The sequence below is a fragment of the Urocampus carinirostris genome, chromosome 8 (assembly GCF_059441175.1).
Source record: "Urocampus carinirostris isolate Australia breed hairy pipefish chromosome 8, RoL_Ucar_1.0, whole genome shotgun sequence".
Taxonomy (NCBI): Eukaryota; Metazoa; Chordata; class Actinopteri; order Syngnathiformes; family Syngnathidae; genus Urocampus; species Urocampus carinirostris.
In genome coordinates this window covers 32,540,198-32,558,502 of record NC_142356.1, presented here as the reverse complement: position 1 = coordinate 32,558,502, position 18,305 = coordinate 32,540,198, and the positions used below count along the sequence as shown (strand labels likewise).

The 18,305-nt window shown below is 40.0% G+C and overlaps 1 protein-coding gene across 2 annotated transcripts in view; it reads right to left on the bottom strand.

Annotated features, from left to right (window-relative positions):
• Window positions 1-1,599: 1,599 nt before the first annotated feature.
• Window positions 1,600-18,305, bottom strand: part of cnnm2b (cyclin and CBS domain divalent metal cation transport mediator 2b) — a 79,890-nt gene continuing 63,184 nt past the window's right edge. For both annotated transcript variants that reach the window (XM_088342412.1, XM_088342413.1), the window contains 5 exons: window positions 14,352-14,521; window positions 10,556-10,649; window positions 7,918-7,977; window positions 4,379-4,557; window positions 1,600-3,086 (listed from right to left, as the gene is read on the bottom strand). In XM_088342412.1, coding sequence (XP_088198538.1) covers window positions 2,862-3,086; window positions 4,379-4,557; window positions 7,918-7,977; window positions 10,556-10,649; window positions 14,352-14,521 — 728 coding nt within the window. In that variant the 3' untranslated portion in view covers window positions 1,600-2,861. The remainder of the gene's footprint in view (window positions 3,087-4,378; window positions 4,558-7,917; window positions 7,978-10,555; window positions 10,650-14,351; window positions 14,522-18,305) is intronic.

Here is an 18,305-nt window from a genome sequence, read left to right as displayed (position 1 = left end):
CCCGTCCAAATTGTCCCTAGGTGTGAATGAGCAAGTGAGTTGTCTTCTTCTGTGTGCCCTGCGACTGGCTGGCAACCAGTTTAGGGTGTCTGTCCCCTGCCCACTGCCCGAAGATAGCCGGGATGGGCTCCAGCACCCCTGCGACCCTACTGAGGATAAACGGTGCAGATAATGGATGGATGGATGGATATACTGTACCATGGATTACATTTGAAAATAACTATCCTATTTTTATGAGAATGTGTATGACTTAAACAAACTGAGTGAATAAAGTGTCAATATAAGTTTGTTTTGCACTATAAGTTGATGCATTTCCTTAAAATTGTTGGTACCATTTTGTCAAAGAAAACATTAATGACAATAGTGTAACAAGTCAAAATAATAAATAAAAGCTTAGTTGTGTTGTCTGTTGTACGTCTTATGCAGACATGGGTTGAAAAGATCTTTATAAAAATACACATAAAGTGTTTTATCTGGTTCTACTTGATGGACGTTTCGTTCTAAAATTTGTTTCCCCTGTAACAATATAAAATCAACATTACAAGTAATCCTGTTTCCTTGGTCCTCTGTCCAAGTGTTACCCAAGGATCTTTTTTTTTGTTAAAAATATTCCTCTGGTAGAATTTAAATCAATTCCTGGAACCAGTTACATGTTTTTAAGGTTGAATGATAATGTTGCCTAAATAGACAGAATAACATTTTCTTATCATTTGTGTTCACTGTGACTCTGGAGGCAATACAGTTTATCCACTTTGGTAAATAATTTTGCTTTAATTTTGCATTTTACTAAGAAAACTTACATCGATCCATTATCTGCACCGCTTCTCCTCAGCAGGGTCGCGGAGCCCATCCCAGCTATTTTCGGGCGGGGGCACCCTGAACTTGTTGCCAGACAATCGCAGGTAACAAAACTTTATACAAAGAAAATTAATACAAAAAATGAGCAATATCTGCCAGTAAAAAAAAGTATTTTATTTTACCAGGTTCTAACAACTATTATTGGATAGTCTGAGAAATGAAATTGTGAGAGACAGAACTGGAGTAGTAGTGGAACCGAGCAAGCATGTGGACGTGGATGGGTGGTGTTATCAGTGCACTGCAGGAAAGAAGTCTAAATATAATGGAAGCTAGCGCTCCTTTTGGTGATAGGAATGAGTGGAGAGGTGTTGTAAAAGGATAGTGGGATGTTTGGACGTGTTTAAAGGGATAGTATGTATGATGCGGAAGGGGTAAACCAGTGAAAGCTGTCGGGCCCTGCTGTTGAACAGAAGAGTGTGGTGTGACCCGAGTGACATGGCCGCTTTCTTGTGTCCCGTTTCATCTGGAGGGACGAAAGCATGACCGACTTAGGTGCCGAGGTGCCTAACTTGTTTGGGTGTTTGGGCATTTGGGTTGGCCATGGTCCAAAAAATTTCGTGTGTGTTTTTTGTATTGCATGTGTTTGTCTTGCTGTTGGTCACCCCTCTCGAGGGATATGACCAAGGTAGATAGATAGAAATAGACCTACAATGTTATATTACTTAAAAAGTATTGATATAAATGCTCAACCATTTATAAGGGTGAACAGATTTTTGTTAGACATAAACAATGAAACAACGATACCAACGTATCTCTTTTAATGGCAGCCACAGCAGATGTGAAACAACAGTTTTGACTTTAGAGTTATTCAACATGGATTACGATCTGCATTGTGGTAGTCGCCACAACACTCGTCTCACATTCACTGCTGTCAATAAACGAAAAAAAGGCAATTTTGAGCTCAGAACAGGCTTGCTTCTGGAGCGTCGAAGCGACAAGGAAACCAACTCGAGCGGATCAAAAAGCTCGGGTCTGTTTTTACCGCGTCGAGCTCTCTCCTACATGTTAGATGAGGTCATTAATACTGTGCCAAACTCAAGTTTGATTAAACATAGAAAGGGCGAAAACCCGAACGCTCGGCGTAGCGAGTCTCGCTTGGACTTGAATGTCGAGCGGTCACAATCATGAAGGGAAATGTCAATGCAGCAAACGCAGAAACAGCATACATACAAATATATCTCTCAATTTATAATACACTCATTTTTTGTATTATTATTAATCATCTCTTAAATAAAGTTCTCTTCATTGCACTTTGTTAAAAATAATTAAGGTTATGATTTCTTAAAGGCAATAGTGTGATTGTTTAAAGTGAAAAAGCCCAATTTAGAATAAACAATAGTAAAAATAAGACAATCTGTAATATACATACTGTATGTGTAAAAGACCTTCCCCCGCTTCACATACACAAATGGATGTTAAGCTCCATGTACGTGGCGTGTCCTCTATCGTATGACTTTTACGTCACACCGTGTTTCCACCCCTGCACATATATAAGCTTTACACATACATACAATATTATAAAATAAATAAATACAGGAAAAAAACTTTCCTGATGATATAATGGTTTCTCTCAAAGCGGTTTTTGGTGCAGTCTGTGCCAAACCTTTGCTGATGGGATTGAATGTCCACCCAGTTTCCCTGAAAGATGCAAAAGGGGAGGATTTGTTTGTGTCCAGTGTTGAAAAAAATAAAAAGCAAGGCTAGGGGGACCAAGGTCTTTGGCCTGAGTGGAAAGGAGAATGTGACTGTATGTGTGTGCAGACAGGTTGGCATGCAGTCTGATGTCCTCTGGTCCGAGTTACCACTAAGAGTGTCAAATCAGTAACAGCACCGTCTTACCAATGTGGAGTAAAACAGACCTGTCGCCAGAAAGCAGGGCTCACTGCTCGCTTTGACCGCCCGCCTGGCGTAGCCGCATCTCTAGCTATCCCGCATGCGACCGCGGATCCGACAAGACGGGGGAAGCGGACGGTTTGGGTCTCTGGCCGAGTTACGGGATGTGGCTAGATGAGCCCCTCGTGCGCGCTATGGTTGCTCCTTCCCACGCAGTTGTACTGCTGGTTGAGGAGATGGGCGGCCTCGTTGGCCAGGACCACAGTCACGGCAGGGGCAGCGGTCGGGGTCTCGTTCAGCGCAAACTCGATCTTGGTGAACTCGCTGTCCGTGGACTGCGGCGTTTTGTCCATGCGCGACGCCATCACTGCGTTCTGGTACTGTTGCCGCGTCACCTAGGCAATGAAGATAGAGTTGTTGGGAGGTGTTGAGACGAATGTATTACGAAAGAACACTCATGTATTTACAGGGACCCCTCGCTACTTCGCGCTTCAATTATTGTCATCAATATTGTAAAGTGCACTGTGTTCTGTTAGAGCTCTGAGACAAAAAATAATCTGAAGTAGAGTGGATCGTTACCTGAATCATTTGTGCAATAAAGCACAGAAGCAAGATTTTTTCTTGAATACATTATTTGTAAAATTTGACAGTACAGAAGGTAGTTGTAAAATAAATAAAATAAATAAACATTATTTGTATATATATATATATATATATATATATATATATATATATATATATATATATATATATATATATATATATAATAATAAATATATATATAAGTATATTAATTTTCCTTGTTAAACATATGCTTGAGCCTGTAAATTGGGTTTGTTCTTTGGTTTTAATATATCATACCTTATTTCATATATAAATAAAGGTTTCTACTTCACAGGTTTTGTCTATCACAAGACCTTTTTGGAACGCAACCCGTCTTTCCATTTCACCACCCCAAAATCTTAGACAAGTTCAGCGTTACAAGCTTTTTGAAGTACACATATTAAACCGCAACAAGATTGATGCACAGTTGTAAAAGTGGAAAGACTGCTCAATCGATTAGAATGCAGAACAAAATGCACAATGCAAATCAGAAACTCTCGCACCGTGAAAATAGTGTGATTATGAAATCAAATCGAATGCCTTTTCATATGTCATATGTATAACTGGTGGTCTAGTGAAGTTGCAGTGTTCTCACCGCCACAACCCAAGTTCGATTCCCATTGCATATTATGCGATTGTGATCACTGACACTTATGAATCATCGCAGCATTAGCTCAGGAGGTAGAGCGCTCGTCTTGGGTTTAAGAGGTCGCAGGTTCGATTCCCGGCCTCTCTGTGTTATATGTCAAAGTGTCCGTGGGCAAGGCACTGAATCCCTAATGCCCCCGATGAGCAGGTAGTTGTCTTGCATAGCTAACGCTGCTATCGGATAGTTAAAAGGGAAAAGTTTGAAGCACATTGTAAAGGTCTTCATTGACTTGAAAAGTGCTGTATACCATATACCATTAATATATACGGAAAGTGTATACGGTTGTACACGAACACAGTGCCACTCTCGATTTCATACCTTTATGTATGAAAAGCATGCGGAAAATACAGTAGCGTTTTTCTGCAACGTGCCCAACAATGGTTGGACATCATCAACAAGTGGGGGCAGAGGGTTCTTCAGAGTTTTATGGCCTACCTTAATGAAATACAAATCCGAGCATGCTCGAACAGAGTAGTCGGGGACGTAGATCTGCAGGAAGGAGTTGAGTTGGTTGTTGCTGCTTCCCAGAGTCGGCGTGATGGCGTCGATTCGATCGCTTCTGTTCAGGGAGTCCGAGTGGTTAAGGCCAAACGTCCGCGGCGGGGATTTGTTCTCTGTAAGGGGCATGTTTGCCGTACATTAACAACTATAGGAAGAATGCTCTATGTAAATTTTAACAATTGGATTTCGAAAACCCAAAACTCACAAATCACTGTGTAACACATACGTCATCGTCAAGGTGAGATATATACATTGTTGAATAATACACCAAGAATTGTGTATTAGTTAATCCTTGAAATACTGTAAAGCGTTTTTTTGGTTTGTGCTGTTTTTTGGTTTCTTAGGTATCGAATTATTTTCAAATGTTGATGCTAAATGTGGGCAGCACTGCGGCGCAGTGGTTAGCGCATGTACGGCACAGTTCAAGTCATGGGAACCTCCTACGTGGGTTCAAATCCAGCTCCGGACTTCCTGTGCGGAGTTTGTATGTTCTCCCCGTGCTTGTGTGGTTTCCTCCCACATTCCAAAAACATGCATCTCAGGTGAATTGGCCGGTCCAAATTCTCCCTAGGTGTGACTGGGCGAGTGAGTTGTCTGTCCCGGTGTGCCCTGCGATTGGTTGGCAACCAGTTCAGGGTGTCCCACTGCCCGATGATTGCTGGGATGGACTCCAGCACCCCCGCGACCCTACTGAGGATAAGCGGTGCAGCTGATGAGATGAGATGCTAAATGTTTAGCACTATTGTTACAATGCACTTACAACTTAGGACAGTATACTAGCACTACTCTGTTTTTAAATTTTATTTTATTCCAGATCATATTTTTAAGAATAATTCAGTTGAAGGAATAATAGACATTTACTATCATTATTAATTTGTTTCTACATTTAGTCCCTTCTTGCTAAAATAGAAACTAAGGTCTAGGCAGCTGGTCGTGCTTGAATAATACTTGCCTTTTTCGTATGTTGTTCATGTTATGGGGATTTTTATATAAAGGATTTTTTTTTTTACCTGTCGGGAAATAAAGATTACTGCCATAAGAACATTTTGTGTTACATATCTGGTCATATTTGTCAAGACCAGAAAGGAGACAGGACCCACTTGCGTGCGTTTCTCTTAGTTTTATTGGGAAGAAGGGAAAGGATTTTACGCACGATCCGGAGATCGATGGTCGCAGTGAGCAGGTTGCTCGGACGCGGAAGTGGTATTTCCGTGGCGAGCGATGGCGTTGTCGAGAGCGGAAAAAAAACAGGTCAGTGACCGGGACAGGAGAGCAAAAATATGGTCGAGATCAGAAAATGGGTCGAAGCCGGGAAACAGACGGGGGCCAGAACAGGAGTGAGTTAGGGTGAGTCAGAGGGACTTAGTGAACTAGGCTTGCCTAGCGTGAGCTGAGGTTTGCAGATGGACTGACAACCGGTGACAGAAAGACGGTGGTTTAAAAAGTGACCGGGAGCCAATCAGCGTCCCCGGCAGTTGGCGCCAAAGGTGCTTCGCATCAGTTATCATGACAATATTGTAATATAAGCGACCAAACTACAGCATTTTTTACCCAGCCTTTCATAAAGTTTGGGGGTTTTGGGTCTACTATTAGCAGCAAGATGGTGGAAAATGATGTCAGCTCCCTCTAGGTGAGACTTATGTAATATTGATACAAATTTCTCAACCCACAAGTGTTTGAATAATGCACTTTTATATAATAGATAATGTCCTTTTGCTTACTATTCAAATTAATATTATTTGGTTTTTAATGAGGGACACAAAATATTACAAAATGTTGCTTTTGGGATACTGAAGATATCCATTTTCTTTTCTTTTAAACGAGCAAAAATATTACTTAGGTTGGCGAATTTTAGTGTGGCGGGGGGGAGGAAACCTGCCTCTGCATAGAAAGGACTTGTTCCCTTTTTTAATTAAAGCCAGATTATATTTTTCCACTTCTTAAAGTAGCCTAGTGAAAGTCACACACAACAAAGTGAAAACAGCTTGGCTAAAACCAACACTACTACGCTGACTGGAATGCATGTAATCCCACATTGGAATAAGTCTGTGTCTATGAAATGCACGAATAGCGTACAAGTGTATGTGTGTGGTGTGCGTGTGTAGAACAAGCACCGTGGGCCCAAGACCTGGCATTCGAAGTATTGCAGATTAATAATACTCCACTTTCAAAGGACAGCAGCGGTAAGGTCATTATTTCAAAACCAAAAAAAAACCATTCAAAAGGTTGAGGGTTGCTTAGATATGTCTTTGTTTTTGAAGGGAAAACACTATTTTTCAATGAACATATCTTGAATGAATCGGAAATAAACCCCATGTTAATGTGAAAATGTGACAATTAGAGCTGCAAATGTCTGTTTCTAATGCTATATTTACATAGGTGTATAGAGTCCCATTTCAGCATCCAGTACTGCAGTGTTCTAAGTTTCATCAAAAAACCCTAAGCAATGATGTTAGCAAAGCTGAAAAAGTTAAGCTGGTTAGAGCTATAAAAATGACCTTCCTTTGCGCTAGTCGAGTATCTGTAGGATCACATTTGTGGGTGCAAATATACTTTCGGAATGGTTGGAAAAAGAGAACTTTTGTGTGAAACTCGACCATCTATTCTTATCCTAAGAAATGCAGGCTATTACATGCGAGACATTTCTAAGAAAGTGAAGATCTCCTACAGCGGCGTATACTACTCCCTCTAGAGAACAGCAAAAACAGTCTCTAACCAGAGTAGAAAGAGAAGTGGCAAGATCATAAGTGCCTTAGAGTCTCTAGTTTGAGAAATAGACAGGTCCTTAACTAACAGGTGTGTAAAAAAGTACCCGCAAAACCCCAGTGTCAACATCCACAGTAAAGAAGCGACTCCGAGATGCTGGCATCATAGGCAGAGTGGCATGGAAAAGCCCATCCTGGTGATTGGCCAACAAAACGGAGATATTAAGATGGGCCAAAGAAAACAGACATTGAACAACTCATTGGATGAACAAAAGTGTGACTTTTTATGGAAAACCTAAAATTATCTGGCTAAACCCAATCTTTTGAATGGTACCGTACATACAAGACAATTAAAAAACACACGCTTGTATCAAAGCCAGACCAACATTAACAATGTGGCAGATAGAATGAATAAATGTACTTGAATACATTTCTGGTGATGCATGCAGTCTCTTACATATGTGCTTTTCCTTGCATGTGCGCACAGTGGTGTCCAGCAGGGGGCTGCAGTTTTAAGTCTTGTTTATGCAATCGTGGGGTTAAAGGTTAGGGGCGAGGGAGAGAGGGCGGAGTTTGGGGCCTCCAGTCTCCAAAACCATTCAGCCCCCCTGAATAATGGCTCAGAGGATGAGGTTTTTTTTTCTTTGCACTGTTTTTCTTCTTTTTCAGTCTCATTTTGTCAAAATCAAACCCATTTTTGGACACCACTTGTCGTAAATGTGAAGAAAAGTATTAATTAAGAAGAGAAGAGAAAAAAATTCACAATACCTGGTGATCCAGCTAATGAATCTGCCCTATTGACAAACGTTCGAGAAAGTGACAGAGGGACTTAGGGGGCAGGGGAGGAAAAGGGAAAAATACAGAATAAAGAAAGTAAGTATAATCTCATAAACACTGTAGTTCTGATTCAACAAGTGACAAAGCATCAGAAGGCGAGTGAAGAACATTCATAAGAATAACATTTGATTGGAAACCACATAGAGCAGAGGACATTTTCACCAGCAGGTGTCTCCCAGTTCCCATCGACAGACCAAATGGTATCAACAGTAGAGAAGTTTATGAATGAGCAAGAAGAGTGAGTGCATCACTGCTACTGTCACAGCAACGTGGTTGCATGCTACTTCAAAGATGACTAAGCTTGACTAAATAATACAGTCCAGGATAATGTAAATAATGATTACATATAGATCAGAGGTGTCAAACTCATTTTAGCTCAGGGGCCACATAGTAGAAACAACACTCTCACAGTAGGCAGGACTAGTAAATCACAGATATTTCAGACAACAGAGCACACTTGATTGAAAGCAACATGCTTAATGTAAGAATGAAACTCAATTTTGTGTTTGTACAAGTCGCACAGGATTTTAATCAAATTGTAAGTCATAAAATCGAACTAATTCAGGGTTGTTCTCTTACATTTTATGTTTCGCACAAACCTGGTGCCAACCACAAGGGCAATCTGGTGTCGAAGCCCCCACACACCCGACGCCATTTTTAGCTGCGCCGTGTTTCCAATTCATGAGACCAATCAAGATAGTAATTACAAGGACGAGCACATATTTACTCTGCTCTGAAAGAAAACGCGAATGAGTGTTGCGTCATGCAATATGTGAGCCCTATATTTCTAAACGACAGCATCAGAGCAACCACATTGTGAGGAATAGTGCCAGATTGCAACACAGATGTGCGTTTTGTGTTGTCATTGGTGGTTGCTGTGGTAATTGACTTTCATTCGCCTGTTAGAGGGATAGGTGGCGCCAGGCTGTACTTGCCCAAAGATGCACTACTTGGAGTCAATATTTTACACGGTTGGTTTCTTTGGGTTCTCCTTGATGAAAAAAAAGCCTTTTTTGCTGATGATCAAAGAAGTTGAAGACGGCAAGGGGACGTAATGGTGAGTTACGCCGGCTTTATAGTTTTCGGGTATATTGTTTGATTGATAGTCTTGTTTCTCTGATAAGTATATTTTGAAATGCTCATCATATCTTGAATCCCAAGAGTTTAGGCTTTCCAATGATATGTGGCGTGACATATTTCAGAGACTGGTGACATCGCACAGGCACGTATTTGTATATCAAAAGTGCAGGGACCAACCGGCGGGCCGGCGGAAGATTACGGGATTAAGGTACAGTATATTATTAAAACTCATTCTGTGTACCGTTTTTTTTTTTAAATATCTCATGTTTCAATGTAGGCACATGAGACTTATAGTCAGGTGTGGCTGATGTATGTACAAAATCTTTTTATCCTTTAAAAATGTACTGGTGCGCCCTAGAGTCCGAATTTTACGGTATTGTTAAACCTCCCGTTTCGCTCCTTTTATGTCTTTTTTAAATAATGTTGGTTAAATAATTGACTAATGTCGCTCAAAGTCCTTCAGAAATCTTTCCAGGCATCAACGGGGTGTTATTTATTTGTTTTGTATTGGAGCTTCACAATGTAATTACCGTTATGATACAGGGGTGTGGTAGGGCTGCACACTTTAGAAAAGAAACAAATTGCCATTTTTCAGACTAGTATTGCAATTCTGATGCAATTTTCAACTTTAGAAAAAAAGTGCATTTTGTGTGCTCGGTTTCTTGTTGTGAGCCCTAAACTTTCCCTTTGTCCTTGGGTAAAAATGACCAGCCACTGTGTTGCTAAAAAAAACAGAAAAATACAATTGAATGATATTTTATTTATCTTTAAATGTTCTCACTTTTCCTAGATTGGTCCCAACAGTGGAAAACTAAATTATTTAAATTATTCACATTTCCATGTAAGCTGTATAAAAAATAATAAAAACAGTCCATAAATGAATCATATTGACATGCCTTGACCTTATTTTCCTCAATATTTTCTCCTTTACCAAGATTTAATTCATATTGGTGTTCATCAACTGTGCATGTGTAAACAAATGCAAACACAACATTTGAATTCCAATCATTGGGGATAAAAAGTGTGGTTTAGTAGTAAATGTTGCAGTTAAGAGAGTAATACATTCGCCTCACGTGGGTGAAATGGTTTTATTGCCTTACACAGCGCATCTATGACTTCTATTTTAAGCGAAATAATATTGGTATGGGAATTTCTTCTCTGTTTGATAAATGGTAGTAGGCAAATAAACTACAGTGGCTGGTTTGCTCTGGGATTGGCGCATAACTTCCAGTGGACAAATTTAAAACTGCAGGTCATTGTTTGATGTGATAGGGCTCATTTTTCTCTTGTGCATCACTCAGCATTGTCTCGCAGGCTGGATTAAATCCGTTGCTAGCCCTGGGGAATATGTTTGACACCCCTGATATAGATTAACAAGTCAACAACAGCTGATGCTCATATGAAAAAGCTACTATGGAGTCAAACGTGAGATATGGTGTAAAATAAAAATGAAATTAGAGTTGCAAATGAAATCAAGTCGGCTGATCACCTGGAGAGACGGTGAGCGCCATCATTCCGTAGAATGAGAAAGGTCCGGCTTCAAACTTCATCCCCTCTTTTCCTGCCTCCACTTCCACTTTGCCCTGCACAAGTCGGATTCAGAGATTCACGATAAAGAACATAAACAAAGAACATAAACAAAAAACAAAAAGCAATTGACTCTTGCAGACTCAATTGGCCTTGTGATGTTCATGAAAAAACAGTTCAACTTGAGAACAGGCAGTAGGCTATTTTCAGAAATGAGCTTGTGTCCAAAATAACACCTATTTGAAAGATTCGGAATGGCTTTTCTAGCTCAAAGTGAGGCCCCGTCTTGACAAGGGAAGGGAAAATACAGACACTAAATAATATCTCAAGATATCGATGTATGCAACACTGGCCGATATCAAAATTCCCTGCAGTCTTGCAGCGATTTAACAATAGAAAACTAGAGTAATTGAAATTGCAGGAAAAACGTGTTGTCATCTACTTTAAAGTAGTATTTGAAAAAAAATATTGGGATACAGTATGTCGGTCTAACTCTAGGTGGATGGGTGGATGGCTGGATGGACAGACGGACGGATGGATGGATGATAGGGTGTGTGGATGGATGGATGGATGGACAGACAGACGGATGGATGGATGATAGGGTGGGTGGTTAGGTGTGTGGATGGATGGATGGATGTATGGATGGATGGATGGATGGAAGTAAGTAAGTATGTATGGATGGGTGGATGGATGGATGGATGGATGGATGGATGGATGGATAGATAAATGGATGGATGCCGTGCCTTGTTCTCAAAAACTGCTGTCACCCAGAGTGAATCAGTTAAAAATGTAGGTGTCATATTTGACCCCGGTCCTTTCAAACACACGTGAAGAAAATTACTAGAACAGCTTTCTTCCATCTTCGCAACATTACTGAAATTTGTCCTATGCTAACTCCGTCGGATGCGGAGATTATAATTCACGCGTTTGTTACTTCCCGTCTCGATTACTGTAATGCACTACTCCCGAAGTCCAAAATCAACAGTCTTCAGCTAGTACAAAATGCTGCAGCAAGGCTTTTAACTAAGACAAGAAAGTTTGATCACATTACCCTGATTTTAGCTAACATGCACTGGCTCCCTGTTAGCTTAAGATGTGATTTTAAGGTTCTCTTGGTACTATACAAAATCATGCATGGACTTGCTCCCTCATGTCTTTCAGATTTAATTTCCCCCTATGTTCCGGTCCGGAGCCTTCGTTCTGAAAGCGCTGGTCTACTGGTGATCGCAAGAGCCAAGAAGAGTTCCGCAGGTTCGAGAGCGTTCTCCATCCGGGGACCGGTGCTGTGGAATGCTCTTCCCCCAGAGATTCAATCTGCAACCTCAGTGGAAATGTTTAAATCTAAGCTTAAACGCACTTCTATTCTATAGCATATGAATAACCTATATTTTTTGTTGACAATATATGTGTATTATTTGTTATTGTAACATCCATTGAGTTTTTCCTTGCCCTCATGTTGTTTTCAGATCAGGGGATGGTGTAATAATAGTCTGTAATAATAGTCTGTGCAATAACCTGTGCAGCCCTTTGAGACTCTTTGTGATTAAGGGCTATACAAATAAAAATGACTTGACTTGACTCAAATCGATGGATTGATGGATGGGTGGGTGGTTGGTTGCGTTGATGGTTGAATAGATGGATGGATAGATGGATGGGTGGTTGGGTGCGTGGATGGATGGATGGATGGATGGATGGATGGAAGTAAGTATGTATGGATGGGTGGATGGATGGATGCATGGATACTGTATACACTCAAAATAAGAAAATTGTGTGTTTTTTTATTTCCTATGTCTAAATGTGACGCTGCAAATACTTAGCAAGAGGTAACAAGAATCCGAAAGTTTAAAGAGTATTTGGTGGAACCTGTTAATTTGTTTGTCGACGTGTTTCTTTGTTACTCTGTCAAAACGATCCTGATATCAAAAACAACAATTTGCATTTTTGAACATAAAAATATATCCCTTTTTTCATGTCTCAGTATTCCAAACCCTAAATCTGTGTATTAAAAAGAGTATTTAGGGGACATTGGCTACTTTTTGTGCCAAATCTTTACACACAATTTTCTTGAAACTAAGGATTCCTACTTGAGTACACTTCTATATATCGGTCAATTTTTGACTTACCACTACGTAGTATACATCGTTTGGAAGGAATTAAATATGAGAAAAGCTTAATTGTGATTTTTTTTTAACACACAGAGCTGGTTAAGTATTATTTATTCATTTATAAGACTGTTGATTTAAGTTGCCTATGTCTACACATTGTGTATATTTGTATGTTGAGTTTTAATAAAAATGCTCAAAGTGATGGCTTCTGACAGCTCTTTGAGTTGTTTGCTTCAGTTATTCAAGAGCCTAGTAGAAAAATAAAGAGACATGCTTTAACACGTGACTTGTTATGGCCTTATATTCCCTAAGGCAGACCTGGGCACTCCGGTCCTGGAGGGCCATACGTCCTGCCAGATTTTGAAGTTTGCTCTTCTTTAACTCAGGTGATACAAATTATAACCTCGTTAGCAAGCTAGCAAGTGCTCGTTAACGATACTGGTGATTGGAATCACCTGTATTGGATCAGAGAAACCTCAAAAATCATGCAGAACATACGGCCCTCCAGGACCGGAGTGCCCAGGTCTGCCCTAAGGTGAAGTCCCTCCGGGAGCGTGAGACTGGGGCCACAAGACCACAAAGTCACAAGTCAGGTAATGTCACCTCCAGAGAGTACAGCTGCACAGGCAAAATATTTAGGGTACCTAAAGCTTAAGGCAAATAAATTCAAGACTTTTCAAAACTTTTTAATTCCTTTCAAAATCAAATTTAAGACCAATTTGAAAAAAAAAAATAATTGAAACAAACAAAACCGAAAAACACAAATATTTTTCTTGCACACAATACATCGTGCCTTGTACACATTCCCTGGCACAGCTTTAAGTCCTGGCGAAAAACATTTGGCGGACAGGCACTTCTCATTAATTTACATCTTCCAATGGTCCAAAGTAAACGTCTCTGTTCGAAGTTGCTGTACCTACTGTGTGAAGACCTAATACATGCGTCTACTCTGAAAGGCCCGACTGAAACCCCATACCGTTTTGATAGTTCTGTTATTGTGGTCACACGATGTTGCCGTGAAAGTAAACTGGTGAATTATTCAAAAAGAAAATTGATAAATGTTACTTCATCTGCTTAGTTCAAACAACTATAAATCTTTTTAATGTGTTTACATTTTTAAGACTTTTCCAAATTGAATATAAGACATTTTACTGCCAATGTAGAGTTTATTGTTAAAATAATGAATCGAATTTTTGTGGTGTAGTGGTTAGCACATTTGCTATAGGTCCCCAGCTCAAGACCTGTTGGCCTGGAGAGGGATGGGTGCCACCAGGCTGTACTTGCCCAAGACACAGCACAGGAAAAGGTGCCCCGAGGTGGTTAAGAGATCCAAACAAAAAATGCCTTCGAAGACTTTTCAAGGATTCGAGGGAACCCTGATATTGCACCGAAATGCACTGCCTGTAGCGCTACCCGAGAATGCAGCATGCCCCACACCCCGCCCATATAGAGAACTAGTTTTTCATGATTCTTTTAGGTAGTATGTACTGCGAAATTATGATTAATGGAAATAAGGATACACACTTAAGCAAAAGCATACAGTTTGCTCTAAAGACAAGAATCCTTTCGCCAGATACTCATATAATCCTTTTGCCATTAAGTGGAAAAGATATGTCTTGGACAGTCTCTCTCCATGCATACAAACCCACAAACCTGCAGAATTAGGATGAAATAGTCCACCGGTCTGTTCCTGTGGAAGAGGTAGTGCTCGGGTGCCCGCTTGCACTTCTCATCGTATTTCAGCTCCTGGATGACATTGGGGTGCTTCAACAAGCGCAGGAGGATCTTTTCTGACATTTGCGGTGGTGCAAACAGGTCAACCTCTACAGACACAGGGAAGGGAACCTTTGAGATTGACGGTGGGACAGCCGAATCAGATCACAACAACGAGAGGCAACTTTTCATTTGAGATTCACCAGTAAGAAAATGGCAGCAACTCTATTTGTAAAAACTGAATTGTCCTCATATTTTATTGGGATATCTGTCAAATGTAAAAAATGCATGACACATAAAGTGTGGTAGGGTATAAGGAAGTCGTGCTTTTAATTGCTTACACAAAATATTGAAAATACATCCTTCCTTTAAAAACAACCATAGTCCACTGAAAACAAGGAGCTTTTTACCAATCAAATGAAAAACGTTTTTCTTCTCATCTAAATAATGGCAGCCTGTCCCTCAAAATATTACTTTCCATGTTTAATATAAACAATTCTTGTTGGTTTTTGTCCTTGTTTTAAAGCATACTTTGAAAAGCCACCCACATAAGAACACAAAGTACAACTAGAATACAATTAATTGTTCTTGTAATATGTCAAAAGCTCAACTATATCAAAACGTGCCAGCCTTATGGTGCAAGACAATTTACGACAAGATAAAATACCAAAGTTTAAAATAATGGGTTAAGGGTAATAGTATAATAAGTAAGTTAGTAAGTAATGTTGAATTAAAAAATTAAAAATCTCAATCCTCCTTCCCTCCCGAGGATCGAACCAGCAACCTCCCAGTCTCGGGTGGGCACAGGGCCCCGGAGCTAATGTAATATTACTATAAATATAAAAGTAATCTGTTCAAAGACTTATTAGTGGGTAAAAAGTATTTTCATTTGCGAAAGATGGGTTTGATGCAGTTTTTCCCTCTGTTTTTATAAATTTTGCTTGAATATTGTGGGTTTTTATTTGTTATTTGTCTTAGTAAAATATTTGTGATTACCTGAGTAGGATTTTCCAGTCTTTTGAAGCTACAGCTTGTAATGTCTGACCACCACTAGATGTCGCTGAATAGTCTATTGCAACCGAAAGCCAGGTAGAATACGAACTCAGTAGACGAAAAGTAACCCAAAAACTTTAATTCTCATATATATATATATATATATATATATATATATATATATATATATGTGTGTATGTATGTATGTATGTATGTATGTATAAATATATTTATACCGCTTATCCTCAGTAGGGTCGCGGGGGTGCTGGAGCCCATCCCAGCCATCTTCGGGCAGTGGGCAGGGGACACCCTGAACTGGTTGCCAGCCAGTCGCAGGGCACACAGAAACAAACAATTCACTCGCTCATTCGGACAATTGGGACCGGCCCGAAGATAGTTGGGATGGGCTCCAGCACCCCCGCAACCCTACTGAGGATAAGCGGTACGTTTAAGCACGCATTGTTTCCACTTTCTGTTGAGCATGAATGAATTTTGATTATTTTGTCTACATAACTGATGGTTCTTTTTTTACTACTTTATTTTTGTGACTCCCTCAATAGCGGTTACAAGAAAGCTTCCGCAACTTGTTATTGCCGAGAGTTTTTTTTTCTTTCCCTCTTCTTTTTTTATCCACTATTTGGGTTTGAACGTGTTGTGTCAAGATAGTGAAATCCTTACAAGGACACTTTACAAGAAAACATTACAAGCACTCAGTAAACCAAACATCAGGTACAAACAAGGAAACCAGGAATTAGGAAGGGAACTTTTGACTAAATAAAATGTTTTATATTAAGCAATTTTAAAGTCAAGGAACATAGAGTCCCTGAAAAACGAACTACACAACAAATTTAGAAATATAAGCTCTTAAGTGCTAAAGCAAAGAAAAAAAAAACCTTGTAACTTTTTAGATTTCAACTTCGAACCAATGTTTACTGAAAAAACACGGAACATTTGAAAAACGAGCAAAATCAATTAAAACACAAAAATGTAATTAGTCTCTACTGAATTATTGGCATTTAGTAACACAAAGTGCTACCAACCTTAATTTCTGGACTATAAGCCGGAATTGTCACACAATTTTAACCCTGCGGCTTATGCTGAGATGCGGCTAATGTAAGTATTTTGTCTTAAGGCCGCCAGGGGCACTTGAGAAGAAAAGTTAACAATGACACAGGTGGTGTTGAGAAAGACGCAAGTAACAACCGCCAATAACATAAAATACGCAAAATGGAAAATACAAAAATGAAAAGCACAGCTTTAAAGTTAAAAGCAATCGAGCCGCTGCATGGAAACTTCATTTTTATTCAGAGATGGTGAAATGCGGGAAACGGCAGCGGGAGTATCTGGAGGTATGCCTATGTTTTTTACCCTGTTAGCATTCTGCTACCGTGCATTTTTTTGCTGTTAGTTGTGTTGCTGCATCTTGGTGATTTCTACCAGTGTGTTTTATTAACCAGCCAAGTTAGTTTTGTGTTACTTGTGTTGCTTCTGTGGTTTTTGCTGTGATACTTATGTTACTTTGAAACTTTAAAAACTCTTTCTGTGTACGGTATTTCTGTGCAAATATCTCATGTTTCAACGTGGGCACATGAGGCTTATGAAAGCAAAATATTTTAATGATTACTTTTTTTTATGTGAGCAACACCTTAGTTTTTAAGACAAAAATAAACAATAACCTTAGTTTACCAAATTTGATCTCCAGATATACCAGATCTGCTGATAGAATAACGCCAGGGCCTTGTACCATGTCAACAAATATCGTAGTTAATATATATCTCCCTCCCGTAGTTACTTAATATCTTTGAGGTTCATTTTGATCCTCATTTAAAAAAAATACAAGCAGAGTTCTTTCATTAAAATGTTACAAAATACTGCAAACAAGAAAGATACGGATGCATTCACCTTGAGCCAGCGGTTTTAAACTCAGTTTGGCTCTGGGGTCCAATCAAGACTTTCTGTTCTCAAGTGGGCCGGGAACAGTAAAAGAATGTCAACTTAAATTTTAGCTTACCGTAGTTTTTCAGTCTAATGCTTTATCATCCCACCTACTTTGGTAGCCTATCCTACATATTATAATTATGTATGACATGGGATCTTTCCAAGCAAAAAACATTTAATTACAAACAAAGGGAAAAAATGATTTGGCATTGGGGCAGCACGGCGGAGCAGTGGTTAGCGCGTGTGCAGCACAGTTCTATGGTTGTGAGATCAAACCTTCCTGTGTTTGCAAGTTCTCCCCATGCTTGCGTGGGCTTTCTTTGGGCACTCCGGTTTCCTCCCACATTCCCAAAACATGCATGTCAGGTTAATTGGCCGGTCCAAATTGTCCCTAGGTGTGAATGAGCAAGCGAATTGTCTGTCCCTGTGTGCTCTGCGACTAGCTGGCAACCAGTTCAGGGTGTCCCCTGCCCACTGCTTAAAGATAGCTGGAATGGGCTCCAGCACTCCCACAACCCTACTGAGGATAAACGGTGCGGATAATGGATGGATGTTTGGCATTGAATGTGTTAACGGGTTTGAAATTAATAGAAAAATAAAAACAAAAAGTTTTATTAGTGTATGGGCAATAATCATTAGACTACATTAGATCAAACTGCTGGGCTCGGGACTCTAAAGCCCCGCCCTGCACCGAACGAGCGGAGAAGATACTGCGTACTTGGCGGATAAGATTTAGTAAGGGAGCTAGCAAGGAGAAGGGACTAAAGGTAGGATTGAGACAGTCGTAAGAAAGACTGCCTGGGGGTCAGGGACGTGTACTTGGGGGCGAGGTGCCTCGCGAGCTGCCGCCGTCCAGAGTACGGGGTGCAGAGTACGGGGTTCTCAGTACGGGGTGACTCAGGGACAATGCCTCTGAAAAGGTAATGTTATCGCATTGAATGAGTTAAAAATGTATTGTGAACG